The 23,924-nt window shown below is 40.5% G+C and overlaps 1 protein-coding gene across 6 annotated transcripts; it reads right to left on the reverse strand.

The window, feature by feature from the left end:
* Positions 1 to 258: 258 nt before the first annotated feature.
* Positions 259 to 23,791, reverse strand: LOC118413941 (protein kinase C epsilon type-like). Of its 6 annotated transcripts, none has more exons than XM_035817643.1 (15): positions 23,406 to 23,791; positions 17,676 to 17,742; positions 16,039 to 16,219; positions 15,138 to 15,172; positions 14,313 to 14,395; positions 13,380 to 13,509; positions 12,833 to 13,083; positions 12,092 to 12,191; positions 11,071 to 11,258; positions 10,174 to 10,347; positions 8,809 to 8,963; positions 7,356 to 7,494; positions 6,344 to 6,532; positions 5,140 to 5,286; positions 259 to 4,416 (listed from the first exon to the last, which is right to left on the reverse strand). In XM_035817643.1, exons 1-15 carry the CDS (start codon positions 23,748 to 23,750, stop codon positions 4,270 to 4,272), a joined length of 2,331 nt encoding a protein of 776 aa, XP_035673536.1. In that variant the 5' UTR covers positions 23,751 to 23,791; the 3' UTR covers positions 259 to 4,269. The 6 variants fall into 6 exon arrangements, with proteins under 6 accessions (XP_035673536.1, XP_035673527.1, XP_035673519.1 ...); XM_035817634.1 differs by having other exon boundaries at positions 16,039 to 16,222; XM_035817626.1 differs by having other exon boundaries at positions 17,661 to 17,742.
* Positions 23,792 to 23,924: the final 133 nt, after the last annotated feature.

Here is a 23,924-nt window from a genome sequence, read left to right on the forward strand (position 1 = left end):
GTAAGCCTTGCATTTTAAAATGCCAGTAGGAGTCGAATACTCCACAAAACAGATTTCTTTGTAGCAAAATGGACCATTGTTTTGAGTATCGTCCATTCACAAGTTTTCACATACTGAATCAGGTCCAGTTTCAGGTCCTGATCCTCTGGACCTTAACCGAACCTGGACCTGAATTTTCTGTTCCTGTACCCACCCCTAGTTGACAAAAAGGAAGTTTCTCTATAACCTCCTTGCTGACACAAGATACGACTCAACGTCTTGTCTCTGAGAAATTTATTTTCATGATGTTCTGACTTCCAGACATTTGCCATCCTGTTATCGTCATACTTACATGCATGGCATTCAGAGGCTTATCCGCCTCCGATACATATTCCTCTTATTCCATAGAGATCTCTTTGCAAGCATATAACTCATCTGTTCAGAGGTCTTCCTACTTTTTAAGACAACAAGCAGTCCGCTAGTCTCATCAGTCAAATAAGTTTACAGGTAAATGGACAGTGCCATTTCCAACAAGTTCAGAGAACACACATCGTATTAAACTTACAAAACATGAAATGCAAATCCGGGTTGAAACTTCACAATAATACTGTTCCATATTATCCAAACATACATGCTCTACAGGTATTCACAATAGAATATACATATTCATGTCCTTGGACAGTCAGTCATTATCATGCATCTTACAAAAAGAGATTTTGAAATTTCCTTATCCCTATGTACAAGGCTTTGTTAGACAACACACAATATTACAGGGAAACACAAATTCACAATATAGATCTCGAAGCTTGTTTCACACTTCTTCTTTTTTTTTTACATAAGATTGCAAATTAGTGTTTACACCGATCCACCTTTACCTGACAAAAAAACAAAAACATTTCTGTCTTCTTGAACAACAACTTTGCCCATGTACAGCATCAGTGACTGTAGGGATGTATATGGCATTTCATACACGTGACACGGCTCCACACAACAAGAAAAGCTTAGGATTGACCAGCAAGACAACAGGTCGACATTGAGCACACACTATATTAGGCAGCAGACAGAACTAACGTACATTCTAATTTAGAATTGTAAAAACAGACCTTTAATCTTTCTTAAACACGGGTCAACAATTAGGAAGATACCTTCTATCCTTTGACATCTATGGACAGCTAGCAATTGGAAAACTATTCACACATCCACAACAAAAACCTTTCTAAACAACATATTTGACAAACTACGAAAAATGTAGCTCGAAGATAAAGTCGACAAATTTGTTGTGTTGGAAAGTTTGTTCAGGTGCTAGAAGGTCTTCCTCTTTTGGTTAAGGTAGAAATATTCTTTCAACTCTTCTTAACAAAGCCTAACTTTTGAATTTTCACATGTCCTTCACTCTAGACAGCACATTCCATACACTATGAAAAGGCCTACAACAGCACGACGTATTCTATCAACAGCAGAGGGAAGTGACGTGTGGGCATTCTTATTCTAACAAATCAGACTCCATGAGTAAGATGAGAAAGATTCGTCCAACTCTTCAAAGCAAAGTAGAGCAGATTATTCATCAGGAATTCTGTGATGCTGTGTGGACAGGTCCCCATCATTCTGAAGACAGTGACATCTACCTAACAAGCCTCCACCTGAATAGCCTAGCCTGATTAAATCTCGCTTATAGCAGCCCGCCCAACATCCGCCGCCCTCTGTGGGGAGGGGCCAGTTACAGCCCCGGACAGCAGAGTTTGTGTTACACAGACTACTGTATAGCCTAGCTGGACGACATTGTGGCTGTAAACCTTTTACAGTCAAAGAAGTACAAATATTGTGCCTCATGTTCTCTACATTCTAAATTGCAGTTGCAGATATGTCTGTTTGGCTATGTTCATTTGATTATATGGATGACATCCTCTAGGAACCCCAAAACTGAGGCAAGCATGCAAATAAAAAAAATTTTGACCAAAATAAGTTGCTCTCATTATGAAATCTATGTGGTCATCTTCTCTGACCTTTGAATACCCTATGACATACAGTATACTTTTTCCGATATTTGTTTTTGCAATCCAGTCGGACATTTGCTTTGTATGATTTACAGTATGGTTGAAATCAATTTTTTTTACCGGCTAAAAATTGATGCACGCACGGATGTCATCCATATAAGCAAATCAACATGGCCTTATGGAGCATCAGCAGTTCACTGCTACTCCCTTGTGCTTTCCTTGTGAAGTTTTCTTGATGTAGGGAGTGAACAAAGGGGGTTGATATCACACAACCATGCTTTAAGCTCAAGCTCTTGTCTTGAGTGGAGTCAACAGAAACATGAAACACTTGTACACCTGCAGAGATGATGACCACCTGAAGATAACAATAGCCACAGTGAGGCACAAAGTTACAAAATGACAAGACCACAATCTGTCAAAAGACACAACAAGAACAACAAGCATCTCCTTACAGCAGTAACAATAGACTTAAAACATGTTGCAACATGTCGCAGTCTTTGAGGTACAGTCAAGGCTCACTCACTAATGTCATTCAAATGTTTGGCACATGCTGCAGAGCATTTACAGTTCTGAATTTAGAATATGGCAGGCAAGAAATTGTTTCTTTCAATAGCGAGTTCTTCGAAGATTGTATGCTTCCAAGACTTGAAGATGTAGTCAAAGCAATGTTCATATACATGAATGACAGAGTCAGTCAACTTCACTCAAACACTGAATCAGAATCTGTCCGTCTGGCACTGGGACCCTTACTACTCTTGCTCTACTGCTAAAATCGGAACTCCTCTCAGAGATTGGGAAAGTAGCACAATTTTTTTTGATAGTTCCAAATTACTGACAGCTCAAGCCTACATGGTTTCTCAAGATTTCAGGAAAACAGCATCATATTTTCATTCTGAAAAGGATCCGTTTTTTAAAAGTTCCAAATTTAATACCGACAGCTCAAGCCAACATGGTTTATCAAGCTTTCAGCGATATGGCGTCATATTTTCATCCCAAAAGGACCCATTTTTTAAAACTTCCAAATTATCGACAGCTCAAGTGTACATGGTTTATCAAGCTTTCAGCCAAACAGCATCATATTCTCATAGGAACAAAAGGATCCGTGATTGTCAGATAAAAATGACAAACGATGCTTTGAGAAACAACAGTCGTCTGACAATCAACTCAGAACACCTATTCGGACTTAACAAGCATCCTCACAACTTTGGTTGCAAAATGCACACCCGACAGAGCTCAAAGTTGCTTTCCTTTGCTCAGATATACCAACTTCATGCATGTATCCCCTGGGACAGCTGTATCAGTGATCTACAGTACCTGGGACAGGTGGAGGCCATCTATTGGTTTTAGTCTGTTCTATAGGAATGTCCTAAGATGATGGCATTTCATTAACAATAGAGCATACTTTTATAAAAGACCTTCCGAAGCTCATCAGCTGAAACAAACTGCCATCTGCAGTACTATCAACCACCTCCTGTGTAGCCCACAGAATAATGAGTGTACCCCTTACTCTAAAAAGCTCCTGAGTCATATAAGTTACCACATCCAAACACAACCACCTTGTAGAAACAGCTGCTGTACCCGCACAGGAGCAGCTACACACACATGTATCACACGAGGAGGAGACAAAGACATCAACACGTTCATCCAGAAGGCAGAATTGGCAGGATGGTAGGAATTAGTTAGTTTTTTTGTAGTATCTCTCTTTAAGTTCTCTGTAACATGTTGACAGGTACTCATATTTATACAAATAAGTAACAGTTTTGCACTCATATATAAAGCCACAAAAATATCACAATGACTACATTCCAGTAGTTTGCACTTCTTGCTCTTTAAAAAAAAATCTGGCGATTATCCCATAAAAACTTCTATAGCTATCCAATCACAGGATGGGAGCCAGTAACTGCATCAGTTGACTGCACAAAAACATCATCCATTGCACAAGAAAAAAACAGCAAAAATGTCTCCACTGGTAAAACAGGCTCATATATATATAGGTTCTGTACATTGCTACACTATCACTAAATACAATCACATATCATCACAAGAAGAGGTCCTATCAAGGAAAACAAAGTTGGTTGTAGGAATTTTTCAGTGTGTTTGAGAAAAACATTGGTGCTTGTGCAAGAGACCGGATACAACTTTTGTAGGCAACACTCTGCCGTGTCACTTGCCTTCCATCGAGTGAGACTGTTGTACTTTTCTTGTAAGTTTTCATATAGCATCTTTGCATAAAGACGGTGCTTGGAGTACAAACCAGAGAATGACTAGCAGCAGGACCTGTGCATACACTTCCCTTCTACACTTCTGTATCGTCACCAGTAAAAGAAAACCCTTTAAACTCCTCCTGGTTGATTGCCTTCACCACTGCATCATCAGTTGGCGTAAGAACTGGCTCCTCTCGTGTGAAATCTTGATCAAAGTTATTGGCATCCTTCTTTGTTTTCTGGTGGAAATAAAGGAAAAATACATCGATGTAGGTTAGACATCCAGGTAGTAAGATATGCCAAAAAGTAGTTACTCAAGCAACTGGATATGGTTTTGGAAACGGTCAGACGTTTCGGATAGTATCCACTATCCTTCGTCAGTGACACTGAAGTAAAAATACATGTGAGCAAATGAAAGAAATTTAAAGCTAAGCTTAGTTGTGCTCAAGTATGAATGAATGAATGCATTTCTGGTATGTAACCCATAGAAAATAGTTATACAAACATAAGAACACAAGAACACAAACTATATGTATGCACACAACAATCTATACGGGTTTAAAAAAAAAAAGAATTTCTAAACTGACAATCTGACCGTATATATGTCATTGTGGACTCACTTGCATAGAAAAAAATACGACACCTTGTCATTGGGTTTATTCAGAGTTGAATCTAACCTAATTCATCAACAACAAGCCAAAAAGCAGTCACTCAAGCAACTGGATATGATTTTGGAAATGGTCAGATGTTTAAGATGACATCCACCATCTTTCATCAGTTTTTGTTTCCAAAATCATATCCATTTAATTGAGTAACTGTCTTTTGCTGTACCTTATTACGTGGATGTCTAAGTTTCATCAACGGATCAATAACTTGATTTCTGTTCATCACAATTTGATGTAGACAAGTGCAAGCACAGTGGGGAAAATTGACATTAATGACATATAACTGATCATACTTACAATTTTTGGTCTGAAGGGTGGTTTTACTCTTCTATCTAACAGTGCCTCCCAGTCTATGTCTTTAAAGAAAACGTGTTGTTTGATGGCAGCCTCCCCTCCCTGAGCAGCAACACAGCCCAACCGCTTGGCAGGATTCTTTGTCATAAACTACGAGGGAAAACACAACTCCACTGTAGGTGCTTGTGCAGCCACTGTTCATGTTCTCCCTGTGACTGTTGAGTTTAGCTATGACTATTTCATAGGTTTTTATTGACATAATTGATTACTTTTATTATGATTTTTGTATTTTCTGGATGGTCCCTATACTTTTGTTTTGTTGAATAATAAAAAATAAAAAAATGTCACCAATATGTCATTCTACCGTTCTACTGTTATTGAAGAAGAGAAATTTGGTATGATGAAATAAGATCAAATGTAAGTATGTCTTAATTTACTCACAGCTTTAAGGATGGCTAGCTTGTTTGCTACATATCATTCTACCAGCAGTTGGGACAGAAAAGATTAATCGTTCCTTAGGTCACACCAATTTGATTCGTTGCTTCTCGGATTTTTCCAGATAAATATTGGACCAGCAGGTCAAGGAAAAAAAAAATTTTTTTTTGCAATAAGTAATAACCACGTACAGGCACTGAAATTTGATGCCCATAGTTTATTTGTCAGGAGAGGCAGTGAAAATTTGTCAACGGCAGATATGGCCAATTTTTTTTTTTTCAAATTGGGCCTAGGAAAAAAAATGTTGTGTTTCCTGTTTCCCTACCTACCCTAAAAAAACCTGCCGACCCTAGACTTTTTTCTTGGGGTGGGCAGTGGAGTCACATAGCTTCCAGTTAGAATTTTTATTTAGCCTGCTTCCTATTGAAGTAAAACACTGCTTGTCCCATCTAATGACGGATAAATGTATCTATCATGCACAAAATTAAAGTTTGACATTGAAAGGCAAGTGTCATCATACATTTCAGTTTACTTTGTTCAACTGTATTGTAAATATGTATCACTAGAATTTTGGCCAGCCTAAAAAAAAATACAAGAAAAAAAAAAGATAATCCCTACCTACCGACCCTAATTTTTTCAGGACTGAAACAGGAAACACAACATTTTTTTTCCTATGCCTTGGGAAAAATAGGACAGCAGAATCCTAGAAGCAACAAATAAAGTTGTTGAAGAAGAGAAATTTGGAATGATGGAATAAGATGCCTTTACTCACAGCTTTAAGGATAGCTACAGCTTCTTTGCTAAGCCATACTGGATACAAAACATCGTCGTGCAGGATGGATTCGAACAGGTCATCTTCATTGTCGGCCTCGAACGGTGGCTGGCCCGCCATCATCTCATACAGCAGCACGCCCAGGGCCCACCAATCACAGGAGGGGCCGTACTCCAACTCCTGTAGGATCTGGGACATACACACTGGTCTCAGGATGATGTACCATGGGGTTTATCAGTTAGGGATTAATACAACAGTATATACACAAACATGATACTACATTCGAACTGCACACCCAGGGCCCACCAATCACAGGAGGGGCCGTACTCCAACTCCTGCAGGATCTGGGTACATACAGACTGGTCTCAGGACGATGTACCATGGGGTTTATACAACAGTATATACACAAATATGATACTACATTCGAACTGCACACCCAGGGCCCACCAATCACAGGAGGGGCCGTACTCCAACTCCTGCAGGATCTGGGTACATACAGACTGGTCTCAGGATGATGTACCATGGGGTTTATACAACAGTATATAAAAAAATATGATACTACATTCCAACTGTACACCCAGGGCCCACCAATCACAGGAGGGGCCGTACTCAAGTTCCTGCAGGATCTGTTGTTTGCAGGGATTTAATTTCCTGTTAGCGGGGGAAATGACTTTTCGCGAAGGTTTTAAGTTCGCGGTAGCACCATGCACTGTAGTCTCTTACTGCCATGGAAAAATATTTGCGGTTGTTTTAAGTTTGCGGTGAAGTGGCCACTGCGAAAACCGCGAACATTTAACCACCGCAAAAGTTTCTGCATTTACAGTATATACACAAACATGATACCACAGCTCTTCACCAAATCTCTGAGCACTCTCCACCTTTAATATGCCCAAATGACATCACTTATAACAGCATTTCTTTAACAGAACAGTTACAGCTATGTCAAACGGCACATGGGACATCCATGAATAAGGAAGCTGAGACAAGCAAGGATCAATTTTGGGATTCTTACCTCAGGAGCAATGTAATCGGGTGTTCCACAAAACGTGGTGGTGAGCTTCCCATTCAGGATGCCCTCTTTACACATACCGAAGTCAGCAAGTTTTATATGGCCATCGGCATCCAAAAGGATGTTATCCAATTTCAAATCTCTGCAAAAGAGAAAACAAATAAAGTTGCACCACTTGAATCTATCAGGAACAAATGGCACATGAGTAATGTCTCAATATGACAACATAATGCAGGGCTCAAAATACCACCTGCATATGCAGGTTAGTGCAGGTGAAATTGGAGCTGTGCAGATATTTCTGGTGTCTACCTGCACCTAACCTGCACTGGTCCATGTACTGGGTTTTATACATATTAAATGTCCTATGATGTAGGTGTACATGAAATGCTATTAGCTGCATTGACTGTTACCATCCAAGTATAGAAGAAAAAATAGCAATGATTCTCGAACAATTTTGGTATGATCCATACTTCCTAAATTCAGAGTGGTGCAGGTAAAATCTGTTTGGTGCAGGTAATTTTCAATGTTACTTGCACCAGTGCAGGTATGCAGAAAAAAAGTATTTTGAGCCCTGCATCAGGAACAAATGGCACTTGTACATGAGTAATGTCTCAATATTGACAGCATAACGATAAGACTCCATTAGTGTTGTCACTTCTGATGTTGACCAGTGCCTATAAGCGTAAACATTCACAGGTGTGCACACATGGTCATAAAGAGCTTTTGTAGTGTGCAGTGCATCTTCAATATATAGAGCACACATATAATCTAGAATATGCAAGTACAGAAATGGACAGATTGTAAGAAGACTCACAAACTGCATCCATTAGCTGAAGTGTGTTTGCCATAACACATGCATCTGTCAAAGGGCATATGACCAATCTTGTTTTAGCCCTTCTTGTTATGTTAATTAGGATGTTAAGTCTTATTCTATACTCCTATTTTGGACTTTGTGTAATAGTCGTTGCCATACATTGTACCATGTACAAATCTTGTGCAATAAAGTTCATAATAATAATTAACTGTATATGCATTTAAAGCCATGTTGATTTGATTATATGGAAGACAGGCTCTGGGAACCCCAAAACTGATGCGAGCACGCAAATAAAAAAAAAACAACTTTGACCCCCCAAAAAGGTTTGCCTTCATTATGAAATATTCATGGTCAGGAAGGTTGAATATAATGACTGAACACACAGAATATACTATATACCGAACAACTGATCCTTCTTTTTTGTTCCTTCACATCTTCTAACCTTGGAATATTCTATTACGTTTTATGAAACTTGCTGATTTTGAAGCTGCTTTGTACGATATACAGTATGGTTGAAAACTTTTATTTTATTTTTGGAAACGGCCAAAATTGATGCGAACACGGATGTCATCCTTATAATCAAATCAACAAGGCCTTATGAAAGGAGAATAGATATCAGTGGATGGATATTTCTGTACCAACCTGTAAATGATTCCATGTTCGTGTAAAAACATCAGAGCCAGGATCACCTCCGCTGAGTAAAATTTAGAACGTGGTTCGTCAAATTTTCTAGCCCGTTGTATCTGGAACATGAGGTCACCTCCGTTCACATACTCCATCACAAGGAACAGGCGGTCCTGCAAAAAATGAACCATGTGTGATGTGAAACATTTCTGACATTTACCGACAGGGATAAAGGTTGTTTACAAACATAATTACTGAAAGCCTGATAACTATAAGAGTATTTCAGAGACCTTCACTTCCAAGCGCACAACCTTTCCAGAATAGTCCAACCCTGCCTGGTCTCTGTGCTACAGACCTCTCCTATCTACACAAAGTTAGGTTTGGTTTAGTTTGGTATGGTTGATTCTTCCCAAAGCCTGGTTGATTTGTAGAGAATCACCAAGTCCAGACGGAAGGATTTGCATCATCATACACCGCACCATCTCACATGTGGTGGGTTTTTTAACGTGCATGGGGTGTGGCTCTCCCCACACACGGGACCTCCATTTAACGTCCTATCTGAGGGACGGCCCTAGCCAAAGCTAGGTACTCATTTTCACCTGAGTAAAGTGAGGAAAGCCATGTAAAGTGCCTTTCCCAAGGGCACAAGATCGGTGACACGGCAGGATTCGGACTCGAGATCTCTCAGTCCCGAGCCAAACACACTGTTGCTGCGCCACACGGTCTCACGCGTCAGGCAACCCAACAATGCTGACAGGAGGCCTTACCTTAGTCTGAAAGCAGGCGTGCAGTGCAACCCAACATTGCTGACAGGACTCCTTACCTTAGTCTGAAAGCAGGCGTGCAGTGCAACCCAACAATACTGACAGGAGGCCTTACCTTAGTCTGAAAGTAGGCGTGCAGTGCAGCACAACAATGCTGACAGGACTCCTTACCTTAGTCTGAAAGCAGGCGTGCAGTGCAGCACAACAATGCTGACAGGACTCCTTACCTTAGTCTGAAAGCAGGCGTGCAGTGCAACCCAACATTGCTGACAGGAGGCCTTACCTTAGTCTGAAAGCAGGCGTGCAGTGCAACCCAACAATGCTGACAGGAGGCCTTACCTTCGTCTGAAAGCAGGCGTGCAGTGCAGCACAACAATGCTGACAGGACTCCTCACCTTAGTCTGAAAGCAGGCGTGCAGTGCAACCCAACAATGCTGACAGGACTCCTTACCTTAGTCTGGAAGCAGGCGTGCAGTGCAACACAACAATGCTGACAGGACTCCTTACCTTAGTCTGAAAGCAGGCGTGCAGCGCAACCCAACAATGCTGACAGGAGGCCTTACCTTAGTCTGAAAGCAGGCGTGCAGTGCAGCACAACAATGCTGACAGGACTCCTTACCTTAGTCTGGAAGCAGGCGTGCAGTGCGGTGAGGAAGGGGTGTTTCCTGGACAGCAGCAGCACCCTCTTCTCCGTCATGGTGCAGTCCACATCGTCGTCCTGGATGATCACGTCCTTCTTCAGCACTTTGATGGCGTACACATCATCAGACTCCTTCAGCTCTGCCAGCATCACCTGCAGATTAATATAAACATCATCAGCATCACCTGCAGATTAATACAAACATCATCAGCATCACCTGCAGATTAATATAAACATAATCAGCATCACCTGCAGATTAATACAAACATCATCAGCATCACCTGCAGATTAATACAAACATCATCAGACTCCTTCAGCTCTGCCAGCATCACCTGCAGATTAATATAAACACCATCAGCATCACCTGCAGATTAATACAAACATCATCAGCATCACCTGCAGATTAATACAAACATCATCAGCATCACCTGCAGATTAATACAAACATCATCAGCATCACCTGCAGATTAATATAAACATCATCAGACTCCTTCAGCTCTGCCAGCATTACCTGCAGATTAAAAAAAACTAACAGGTTAAAACTGGCAAGGTAGAAAATTGACAAGGTGGTACTGAGATCGAGCTCTCATGCTTTTGTCAGCAGGGCTCGAAATACTGGGTGCATGTGCACCCTGGTGCACCCAAAATTGGAACTGTCCACTAAATTTTTTTCTATGGGTGCACCGGTGCACAACTGCTGAAATACTGGTATAACAATTATGTCATCTGTGTCCAACACTGGAAAAGTGTGCAAAATCATCTTTAAATTTCCGAGAACTGTCTCACAAAGTCAGCTCTTGGAATACATTAAATGCTGAAATGGTGTAACAAACACTCCAGATAACCAACCCGTTAAATGGACAGAGATAGCTGTACCTTGCCAAAGCTGCCCTTTCCTAGCACCTTGATGAAGTTGAAGTCGTCCAGTTTCAATCTGCGATGTCTGATGTCCGGGGCCCCAGACAGGTCGGGTGAGGTCATGGTGCTGTTACTGGATGTGGAGCTGGCATTCTCCTCCACATCCTGTGGCTTCTCATTCAGGTCTGTGCATGGCTTCTCTTTGTCTGAAGTTGAGAAAAACAACATATGTAGCTGAATGAAGAGACTCTTTTTACACAACAATTGCTTCATTCTCACCAACGTTTCGGTGACCGTCTGTCACCTTCTTAAGGACAGGTCTTGTATTGCAGGACAGGTGACGCTGCTCACGGTTCAGACGTGATCACAAAACGTGAAGTATTCACATACATTTGTATGTACAGACGGCTTTATGCAAATAATTGTCCTGCAGTACAATGTAAACCAGTCTGAATTGCACTGAAGAAGGTGACAGACTATCACCAAAACGTTGGTGAGAATAAGGCAATGGTTGTGCAAAAAGAGTCTCTATATTCAGTGATGTACCAAGCTGATGAAACTATTCTCAAACATGTGTAGCTCATTGCTAGTCTCTCTTTCATTAGAAGATCCGATCCGACACACTGTACATATCCAACTGACAATGATAAGTACGTTGTTACATCTTAGGCAGCATTCTTCAGTACAATACTCAAGACAAAAAAGAGAGCAGTCATTGATTCATTGGTCCCCTTCTTGGATATCTAACGGATCTTGATAAAACTATTATATACCAGCATCTAAATATAGTGTTATCACATACAAATATATGAAGGAGCTGCAATGTATGGGAATACACAAGAAGCCAGTTAAGAAGCCGTGCACAACGGATAACTGCACACTTCTGTTAATTGCAGGGAATCCCAAAGTCCCGTAGTGATGCAGTCCAGCTGAACAACTTTGTTTTGTTGCACCATCTGGATAATTGCACAAAATGTGCTGGCAAATGGGGAGTGCAATTAAACGGCTTCTACTGTATATATTATTCGGGTTCCCTTACCATCTATTCTGGGTGCAGAGTGTGGTCTCTTGTCCTGTTTCTCATTGTCGCCCTTTCCTTCCAGCTCTGCCTTCTTGGCTGTGTCGTGAGTATTGGAGGTCTGTACCACACAAGCATTTCTTTGTCAAGAGTGGTAGTATCTTTGAATATGACCAAATTTTCTAGATTTATAAAACATGTTTATTTGCAAGATCATGCCTGAAGGCTTATTGCATAAGGACTAAAAGAAGTAATCAGTATGGTACATAAAACTAATGTCTAATCAACTATATGATACACAGAATGCTATTTAACAAAAGTTTATAAAACACTTTGCAAATTTCATACAATGAACACAGGATGGTACACCTATGTACGAAACCTTGTACCAAAGTTGCAGCTTGTTAGATATGTAAGATGCTTGGTTAAAATAATTCCACAAGTAGTTAGAAAGAGCGTCATGCTTCACCTCAAAAGAGAATGACAGTTTGGAATGCTTGAATGACACCATGCCCAATGGTGAAGAGTGCAAAGAGCCATGCCAAACTGATAAAGGCTGCTTCATCAAAGAAAAAAATAATAGGACAAGACAGCAAATGACTTCTTTTTTTTCTGTTGGGGAGGGGGCATTCTTCTATATATTCTAATACAAATACATCTTTCTACCAAAAAAAGTCAGTTCTGTTTCAAGCAGCCATCTTGCCCTTTTTCTTTCCTGTCGGATACAGCCTCCATTTTTGTGTTTTTTTTCCATGGACCTACCTTTAATTTCTTATCTTGAACCCATGAAGCTGGGACTGTTTGTTTCAAAGATTTCCACAGATCTCTTGCCTTGTTTACCTGATGGGGTCTGCCCTGATGATAGGCCATGGAGCCGCCCTTCTTTTTTCTCGGCGTTAACTTGTCCCCGGTGAGGCCGAGCTCGGCCAGTTTCAGAGCGATCTCTTTGGGGTTGATGCCACAGTTGTGCGCCACGTTCTTCTGACATCTCATGTGCACGTTCATCTTGCAAGCTGTGGCAACAACGATTAAAACGTTCCCACTACACATGATAGGTTATAAGCTCGACTACAACATTGTAAAAGTTCAATATTTAAACCTGCTAATACTAGTGGGTAAATATACCATTTCTAAATATAGATATGGAAAGTAAAAAGGAAACATTACTCTGCTTATTGAGCAAGAGTGTGATCTGAGAGGTTTATTGCAGATAGGGCAAATATCTCATCATCATCATCATCATCACTCGGGGCGTGCTCTAGCTGTGCTGATACCCTGGTAATGTTTGGATATAAGGAAAGGTGAATACCTTCACACTGGAGCCCTTGTTTAAAAAGTCCATACAGCAATGATCCACAATGGTCACAGAAGGTAGGGCGCTTGTAGGTATGAGTGCTGAATCGATGAGGCATGTTGATACTAAATCTTGAGGTGAGAAACTGCATAAATGAGGAGAAAACGTTACTCTCAAAAAGGTGCAGACTGCTACATTTGAATCATAACGATTCTAATTGCTTGTATCTTTCTAAAGTGCCGTTCCATTCCATTCCTAATACTTCTGAGAACATTCAAAATGTTTTGTAGGAGTTCACTTCACAATGACATTGACTCATAAATTTCTTCCTTTGCTCACCTCAAATTGTTATTCTAAGTAAATGTAATGCTTCTTGCACTATCATCATCATCATCATCATCATGTATCATAGTGTGTACAAAAATCCCTAGTTCACAACATCCGGTTTCATATGGGTGTGGAGTAGCTACCAACCTCTGATGTTCTGAGTATGTAGTCTACGATTGTATTATATTTCATATGACCCTGACCTCCCTCATGACCTCAATGAAAAGCGGCCTGCTGGCCGATTTGAGCTTCTCATGAATAAATAAAGGTTAAAACAAACAAACAAACGAGCGTTCTAGCCAGCCTGAAATTTTTTCCGTCCCCTGGAATTTGAATGGAAATGCTGTTGGAGGCGTGACGATCCTATTAGGGGTCTGGCTATACTCTCAGACCAAATTTTGAACTCTAGACCCTCTGAAATGCAATTTCTTCTATTTTGAGGGGCAAATTTTGCTGGTAGACTCAGCTTGGTTCAATTAAAGTCTTAACATGCCGATTTTTGTCCGTCACAGAGGATGGAATGGGCCAAATTTTTGTCAAAATTCTGTCAAAGGATGGAAGGACGGATGTTGGCTAGAACCCTGTAGTCTACAATAAGTGATGTTTCTTATATCTCTTTACCTCATCTTGAATGGGTTCCTTCTGTCCTGGACACTTCGTAACGACCAGTTCATGGCATCTCTTGTGAACTACACAGGTACAGACTGAAAAATATGGGACAAAACAGTATCAACCACTTGCCAATAGTTAAAATACCTACTAGTACTCCCATTAATCCAAATGTATAAACATACTGAGTTTTGAAATGAATTTCATCTGTAGAACAAACAAAGAAAACATATATATATAAGGAGCTACGGAGTGTAATGTTTAAACATAAAGAGAACAAAACATCATTCTTTCAGTCAAAAACAGACCCCTGCACCATTTATTTGGGGCCAGTTATATGGTCCCATAAGCTTAAATTGAAAGTTCATCTGTGTTGGTAGAAGTCATTCTTGAAATAGTTGAACTGTAATTTCAAACACCAAAATTGGACTCACCCAAATTTTTGACTGCACAGCACCAGTCTTTGTCAAGGAATGAACAATCCACTGCTGTCGTGATGTCACGTTATGCAGATAGAATACGTGACTCAGTAAGCAGTGGATTATAGGTTGCAGGAAGTCTATGGCGCCCACCGTCTCTGTTCCTGCAACCTATAATCCACTGCTTACTGAGTCACGTGTTCTATCTGCATAACGTGACATCACGACAGCAGTGGATTGTTCATTCCTTGACAAAGACTGGTGGTGTTCAGTAATTTGGGTGAGTCCAATTTTGGTGGTGGAAATTACAGTTCAACTATTTCAAGAATGTCCCATAAGCTGTTCCACTGTCCCATAACTTCAATAAGCTGATCTACTGTCCCATAAGCCATGACTGCTGTAACAGTTGTACACCCACCTTGGCACTGGTATCCTTGCTTTCCAAGTACTCCCCTGTACATAGAAATGAGAAAGCAATGAAAACATTTCCAAGAAACAGAACTATCTAGATTAAACTCCCCCAGATACAAGGTAGGTACCACAGATAATTAGGCTGAAAGTGTAACTGATTTAGTAGTCAGATCAACACAAGTAATGTACAAAAACTTCTGCAGAGTTCCTAGAAGAGACTGCTAATCCCATGGCAGACAGACAGACTATCAAATGAGAATTAGTGTATACGATCACTGTCACTTATGATTTCCTATCCTTGTCAATTACAACAAGGTTTATACCTCTTCTGAGAAGGCAATATTTTCTGTCATTTTTTGACTTTGACTTTATTTTTTCCTAAGGAACTTTACGTTATGCTTGCTTGTTTGTTTGTATAGCATACCCAGTAGCACTGAACAGTATGATACTATGAAGGTTTTTGGACAAAAATTGTGTAACAAAGCTTTTTCTGACAAGCATAACTCCACATCATGTAAAAACATCTTAAATGCTAATCAACATTACATGCAACATCTATTTCATTGTAAGTTTTAATGCATGTGGACTTGTAACATTTTCCCTGCTAGCTAATTTACCAGCATCCTCCCACGCAGGGATATCGGACAATGGCGAAATCGCCTGTCTGGATGTGCCCTGCTTTCTCGACCGTCACTCTTTCCTGTGGACCCCCCCCCCCCCAATCCAGCTGTCAGCCAATCAGAGAATAGGCCTTTCAGTTTTCAAAAGGGGCCTCGCACATATAAGGGTAAGCTCATTAATATTTATTAGTAGGGCGGTCAGGAACTAAGAGCGACGGTTGAGAAAGCAGGGTACATCCAAACAGGCGGTTTCGCCGTTGGATGTCCCTGCGTAGGAGGATGACTTACCAGATAAAGTCTCTGCAGTGAGAACAGTACGTTGGCTGCCGCAGGTAGGTGGCCATGAACTTGTGGCCGTTGACCTGGTGGACGCGCCGCCGCATGGCATTTTTCCGCTGGTGTCGGCCCATGCCGGGCCTGAAGACCTTCTCTGCCACCGCAGAGGCTGAGGCAGAAGCTGAGGCGGCGGCTGCTGGGGTAAAAGCACAGCTTCAGGGTTGGACAAGTCCACTAGCCCTATTGTCCAGGGCAAGTTAAAGTGCTGATCGGGCAAGTGCATGTCCTACCCCACTTGACTGATCGGGCAAGCAAGATTTTTCCATTGAGTGAGATTTTGATATACTTGTCACTTTTTACAGTCATGACAACAAAATGGTCAATATAGAAAAATTGAGGCAACGATAAGAATTACATTACGTGAAGTGAAAAAGCGTATAAAAGTGACATTTGAATTTTGGTTGGTGAAAAGTTGGTTCGGGCCAGTACATTTTCTATCAGGACAAGTGAATTTTAGAAAAGTTGTCCAACCCTAAGCTTACTGTAATTCCTGATTTTTTAACAGTTCTTTGATGTTCTCTGTTTTCACAGTTAGGCCTGTAACATGAACTTATCATTACCGATAACAAATGATTTGCAGTCTTTTTTTTTTCACGCACCTGCCGCCACCGTGAACATTTCGTTCCGAGAACGAGTTCAAGTTCCTCATACCGTGAAAGTTTGGTACCGAGAAGACAAAGTGAATTACAGTACCAAATATGCAAGATCCAATGCCATAAAACAGCCTAATGTTTATTATTCATACTTTTCAACTGGTCACATTGTTTTGAGGAAAATCAATGATGATTTTAAAGTATGCTTTGATCTCAGCTTTATGAACTCTGCTTTGGCAACATCCTGTCAAAGATTATACTTTGATATCAATTTGTTGGGTAAATGTAGCTTCTATCAGTTTCATCTTCACATGTTCCTGGAAAAATACAGTTGTAGTAGAAATGTGGCCAAATAGACAGATTACACAATAGCAGAAATTTGAACCAAAAAGACAGACTACACACCAGAGGACTCAGCAGGCCTAAAAGTACAGTTGGCATCCCTATGTCGCCAACTGTACTTTTGGGCCAGCTGATTCCTCTGGCGTGATATCTATTTTGCCAATTTCTACTATCTTTTCCAGCGATGTGGAGTCTGGTAGAGGCTGTGATAAATAGACATGGACTGAGGCCTATTATACTGTTTACATTGTTAACAAGACAATAATTTATTACTGTAACACCAATATACCAGAATGTTCAATACGTTGATTCAGTAGAAGCCGATTAATTGCACTGCCTATTTGCCAGTGAATTTCATGCAATTATCTGGCTGGTGCAATAATACGAAGTCTAGCTGGACTGCACCAGTTTGGAATGTTAGGATTCCGTGCTGTTAACAGAAGTGTGAGTTAACCTGATGTGCAATTGACTGGCTTCTATTGTATATGACTTTTACACTGCCTATGGCAATTTCATTCAAGTACTGATAGAACAGTGATCAAACAAGAGTAATGAAATGTCCATTTAAAAACATATCCATGAAAATAATTCCGATTGTTGTGTTATGAGACCTAAATGATGAGTTTCAAGCACTTTTACCTAATGTCGTCTTACCAGGCTCACAAGCAGCTCCTTTAAGCTCAACTATCAGGTGCACTTTTCCCGCAGGCTCCAAGTCAACCTGTCAATATAAAATATAAACAAGGGAGTTATAAAGCACAAATATCGGTTATTTCAACAATTCTAACACTCCCAGTAATAGGGTAAGAACAGCATGCTACTTTGTTGGTTCATAATGATTGTCACTAGGGGTGGGTACAGGTATGGTACACAAGCCTGTACAAAACCGTTTTTTCTTGTTTGACCGGTCCAGAAATACCGGACCTGAAAAAAATCAGTGAACCAGAAGTTGGACTGATTCGAAAATGACCAGATTATACCGACAGGTGTTCACATGTTTGGGGGCTTATACTATAGGTCCAAGCAAAGAACAAGAGCGAAGTACAGCAGATTTGATTAGCCTCTACCAGGCTCCGTGGATTGGTAGAATCATTATCCTCACCACGTTTCGTGGTGAGGAAACGTACTCTTCTGGCCGGGTAACTCCCCTAGCGTACTAAAGACTCTATCTGTCCAATTTCTACAATTAGACCACCGATCCACGAAGCCTGGTAGAGGCTAGATTTGATAGTCATTGTTGCCAAGCCCTATGGTCAAACTTGGTCTAATACAGAGGCAGTAAGCTCTGTTTACATGAAAATAGAACTTAAAAATGCCAAAGGATGTCAGATACACCAAAAAATATTCTTTGTAGCAAAATGGGCCATTGTTTTGAGTATTGCCCATTCATAAGTTTTCACAAATAATCAGGACCAGGTTCAGGTCCAGACCCGGGCCTGAACCTGATGCTCTGGACCTGAACTGTACCTGTACCTGAATTTTCTGTACCAGTACCCATCCCTAATAGTCACATATACAACATTAGCTTCCATTTCGACATCTACCTTCTAAACCATTTTCGCGAGGATATAAATGCAGCAGATATGGTGATCATTAACTATTCACAAGATGTGTTAATGTCCGGGTGGTAAAATCCTTCGGACAACTCTACTATCATATCACATGTAGCTGCTTGTGATAATACAAATGGCTGAAAATACCCTCACCAATGGCTAAAGACTCACCACATGCAGATGAAGCAAGCAATTTCTACATTACAACATTTTTTAGGGTAGCGAGTCTAAGGAGTCCCGGTAGAAATCGGATGGTACCCAGGCTAGTGATTACATGCCTCAGTGGCAATATTTCCATTTTTTATCTAACAGTATGTAATCTGAATACATTGTACCAATAACTTTGCTAAATGAATGTTCGCAATTTTTTCCATCTAAGGCCACACCATTTTTATTTGTTGCTTCTCAGATTTTTTTCAGAAAAATATTGGGGCGGTCGGTTGAAAAAAAATTATAACACAAAAAGCAAGGTTATTAGTCAAGTTTTCAGCTTTTCATGGCATGATTTATCCAATGAATCTCTTCCTTTGATTTAATACCACTGTTCTGATCATGTGACTACCAAGAAGCTCTCTGATTGGTTTATCAGCAGTATGTGCGCCTAGAATTTTTTTACAAGTCTGCAATAGCAAAATCTATATTATTTTTCTTGGGACTAATTCTTTTTTTTTTTTTCAAATCGGAAAAAAATGGGTCGGGACATCCGAGAAGCAACAAATTAAATTGGCGTGGCCTAATTTCTACATTTATGATGAAAGTTTTCAAGCAAATTTGTCTGATGTAGGTAGCTTACTACAGGTGCAGGTATGTAAAAAAAATATATATTTTGCGCCGAAGATGTTGAATTGAAATATGCACACATGTTTTCATATGACTGAACAATAAACTTGTCAAGGATGGATTTGTATGTACACTACATCCAGAAATGGGTTTATGATGAGTTTATAAGAGGAGAAAGTCGTTTATAACCCAATTGTAGGTATGTTTGAGCATTGATTTTCCAGTATGAGTGAGGATTTATGAGCTTATCTGACTCCAAATTGAAAGTGTGTGGGAGTGAACGTTTGGCTTTCATCGCTTGGGTTTCTTAGTTCACTATTTTTGGGGGTGTAATTGATGTTTTTTTTTACTCAATTCTAAATGTAACAAATGACATGTTGACAGGAACAACCAGTGAAAAAGAGTCAAAGGGAAATAATGCACCTGCCACCTTTAACACAATGACTTTTGGTAAGTCATTAAGTACTAGTAATCATTTTCATGAAGAGATGAACCAATATATGATATTGATAAGAGAAACTTGAAAGAAAATAAAGCAATGGTTCCTGAACAATTTTAGTATGAGTGGTGCAGGTAAAATTTGTCTGGCGCAGGTAATTTTCAATTTTACCTGCACCAGTGCAGGTATGCAGAAAAAAGTATTTCGAGCCCTGAGAACCTACCAGACATCACCTTGCACACTACAACAATATAAAATATGCAGCGATTGACCTTCACAGTTAATTGAACATCCATAAAGGTGCAATCATTCCATCATTACACAAACCTGATTTGTACAACTTGATCTGCTGTTACTCTACCCACACTGTTGCTAATTTGTATTGTGATAGTCTTAAGTAGTAAATGGCAACACAACATGCTCACCACTACCTCATTATACTTGATACCTTACCCAATATGTGATATGGGATATCCTGTGGTCTATATAGCTGCCATACCACAGTTAATATAAACTAACTCTACTACCAACAACCACAATGAGGAAAGTTTCACTAAACTTCGGAACCCCAAAGATAGAAAATATGGCATCTAGTTTCTATGAGATGGATTCACAGGGCTCGAAATACCACTTGCATATGCAGGTTAGTGCAGGTAAAATTGGAGCTGTGCAGGTATTTCTGGTGTCTACCTGCACCTAACCTGCACTGGTACATGCACTGGGTTTTAGACATAAATGTCATATGATGTAGGTGTATGTGGATTGTTATTAGCTGCATTGCATGTTACCACCTATCAAGTATAAAAGAAAAACAAATGGTTCCTCAACAATTTTAGTATGATCCATACTTCCTAAATTCAGAGTGGTGCAGGTAAAATTTGTCTGGTGCAGGTAATTCTCAGTGTTACCTGCACCAGTGCAGGTATGCAGAAAAAAGGATTTCGAGCCCTGATTCAGATGACAGGCGAAAAGAATCTGTATCTACAATTGGCATAAGGAACAATGGTCCCTTATCACTACCTAGTCCTAAACCGTCAAGAAACATAACAAATTAGAAAGCCTGATAAAAATGAATGAAAAAAACGTAAAAAAACATCCGGAGCCTAACCTCTGCTTGGAGAGTACCTTATCACATCATTTCCTGCCACCTGTATTCTACTTGCCAGGCAATGGTTCAAGTTGACTCGTATCCAGAGCACTAGCCAATTGTTAAGTACCACTAGTCTACTACAAATTATTCCGCACAACTTCCTACTTTACCTAGCAAATGAGCAACAAAAACTCTTACTTCCTTATGCGTGATTCTACTCTCCAATCAAGGCACAATGCCTCAAATGTTCATGAACTTCTGAATAAGGAAAGGACAACAATGTCATATACTATAGTGCCTAAGACAAACATGGGTGAATGCCATGCCTACAGTACTTATTTACTCACATACTTATTATCTTTAGTATGATCTATTCATTAACAGAATTTATGGAGCAACAAATAACATTGACAAACAGGGTAAATGGATCTATATTAGACTCCCTTGCAGTCTTCGGAACGTGGCTGTTTTTCTTTTGGGGGGGGGGGGCGTTGGTTCGCGATTTTCAACGTTGGCTACGGTCTCTTGTGTCGGGAAAGGGGGTTTATCGAGGAAGGGAGTTTGCTGTGGAAGGGAGTTTGCCATGATAGCGAGTTTTCCCCCTCGGATGGGGCAGAAACTCGCTATTATGCTGTCCTGTGCTGGGTATGTTAACTAGAATAACAACGAGTACAGTACCAGTAGTTACACAGCTGTACCACAAAACCACATTTGACTTTTGGGCAGCTAAATTACAAGTTTTGGTTTCATAATAACAGTGACTGAGTCATCTAACTGTTAAAGGTGTCCCTATGCAAATACCCTTAAGTTAACTAAAATACTTAACCAAGCCTAAGCTCTAATGGGCTCAGATTTTATAACTGAACTATGGAATCTACCTTCCAGTTAAGATTGCAAACATCCTAACCTCAATTCAATTTTCAAATGTCAAATATAAAAGAAAATAAAGCAATGGTTCCTGAACAATTTTAGTATGTATCCTAACTTTACCAAACCAAGCCTAACCTCCGATGGGCTCAGATTTTATAACTGAACTACGGAATGTACCTTCTAGTTAAGATTGCAAATATCCTAACCTCAATTTAATTTTCAAATGTCAAATTTTGCATACACGACGACCACAGCCTTTGATACATCTCTACCAGCAAACCACGGGAATATAGCAGTTGCAATCTAGTGAATTAGTCCTGTACCAAGAATAAACAAGACAGACATGATATGCTATAATTATGGATATTCTAGCTGTCCATAGCTACAACTAAACGTATAATCTGACTCAGAGCATTCAGGGCTCAAATACCACCTGCATATGCAGGTTAGTGCAGGTAAAATTGGAGCTGTGCAGGTATTTCTGATGTCTACCTGCACCTAACCTGCACTGGTCCATATACTGGGTTTTAATATGAATGTCCTGTGATGTAGGTATGTGAGGATTGTTACTACCGTAGCTGCACTGACCACCTATGAAGTATGATAAAAGAAAAAAAATAGCAATGGTTCCTAAATGATTCTAGTATGATTAATACTTTCTAAATTCAGAGTGGTGCAGGTTAACTTTAAGTTTGTCTGGTGCAGGTAATTTGCAATGTTACCTTCACCAGTGCAGGTATGCAGAAAAAAAGTATTTCGAGCCCTGGCATTGAAAACGGATGTTCAAAATGCAACACTAAGCACATCAAGCTCCATTACAGCCACTTTGGATCATTCTGTGTCCAAAAAGTATGTCAAAGCAGCCGAAGCTCCAGCCACTTTTAGACCAAGGCTCAAATACTGGGAGCTCGCAGACCTACAAATGGAGGTATGAAATCCCGTGGACAGCTGGTTTTCAAGGTAGTTTTACCCAAGCCAAGGTCAGATGCAGCCAAGGTTTGCATCCACATGACCGAAGTGATACTGACCTCCATTAGAAATGTCTGATCTTACACCAGCCCTCTAAGTCTATCTTTAATCTTCCAACCTCAATTCAACGTGATACCCAAAGAAGACTGGATAAACAATTTTATGTCATGTGCTCTCCATCTGCCTGTCCCTGGTACATGTACAATGTTATGTCATTTGATACACCTTCAGAGCAGTAACATGAAACCCAATGTGGACTAGGTTCAAACAAACCTAGTGTATCAGTGTGGTGAGTCATTGGGAAACTGGCAACTGCAGATACTCTTTTCTAATTCTATCCTTATGAACCATCTATTTAGAGCATATTGAATTGATAGTTTAGCAGTAGATCTACCAAGTATAACACTAACAGTGTATCAGACTATAGCTAACACATATTTTGACATTGACTTCAGCTGTTACTCGGGTGACCTCTGAACTTTGTGGTTGGAAGATTTGATGCATCACTGTGGTTTACTTGTGGTGAACTACTGATTCTCCTCTACTTTATAAGTAGGACAGACTCATCACATTCACAGTGTTACAATATCAGAGTTCAGAGGTCACGAGGGGAAAACGGAAATGAATCCCACACGCAAGAAAGCCATTGCTGAATCTTTAAGATATCCTTAGAAGAAACTTACCCATATGTCAGCGCTGCCTCCCTGCTCTTGAAGAAGCTCCTCGAAGGTGACATTACAGTTGGCCACGAAGTCGTCAGGTCCTATGGTGGTGTTGTGGAACACAGTTACCCCGACCGTGTGACCATTATGCACCTCAGTCGTGAAGTCCTCCTTCCACTTCGGGTTCAACGTCTTTGGTTTCGCCGTTGTTTGTCCGAAGCACGTGTCGTCCACGTTCAGCTTGACGTACGGGTCCAGGACCTGCGAGGCGGGGCGCACGACGGCGTGCCGTGTGGCGTAGTCCGTGGGCCGCAGGTCCTGAGCCTCGCAGACCCTCACCTTTATCAGCCCGTTGAACACCACCATGATGTTGTTCCTTGTTCTAGGTACACACCCCTCGCCCTCCGATAACCACGGCCTCTAGCTAGCTTCGGGGATGCACAGCTCTCTTCATCTCCGTCTTTACAAGATCAGCAACTACTTAAGATTTTCTCAAAATTATGAAGACGTCAGAAACGACTGTTCAAGACGGCAATTGAA

Source organism: Branchiostoma floridae, chromosome 1 (assembly GCF_000003815.2).
Source record: "Branchiostoma floridae strain S238N-H82 chromosome 1, Bfl_VNyyK, whole genome shotgun sequence".
In the NCBI taxonomy this organism is placed as follows: Eukaryota; Metazoa; Chordata; class Leptocardii; order Amphioxiformes; family Branchiostomatidae; genus Branchiostoma; species Branchiostoma floridae.

Excerpts from the sequence above, each read along its gene's own strand:
- LOC118413941 (XM_035817619.1), bottom strand. The coding sequence starts at position 23,750 with ATGGTGGTGTTCAACGGGCTGATAAAGGTGAGGGTCTGCGAGGCTCAG. Across the intron at positions 16,223-17,660 it reads GCCTGGTAAGACGACATTAG|CAGCCGCCGCCTCAGCTTCT; the intron begins GTAAAAGTGCTT and ends CTTTTACCCCAG. Across the intron at positions 4,417-5,139 it reads CACCCTTCAGACCAAAAATT|AAAACAAAGAAGGATGCCAA; the intron begins GTAAGTATGATC and ends TATTTCCACCAG.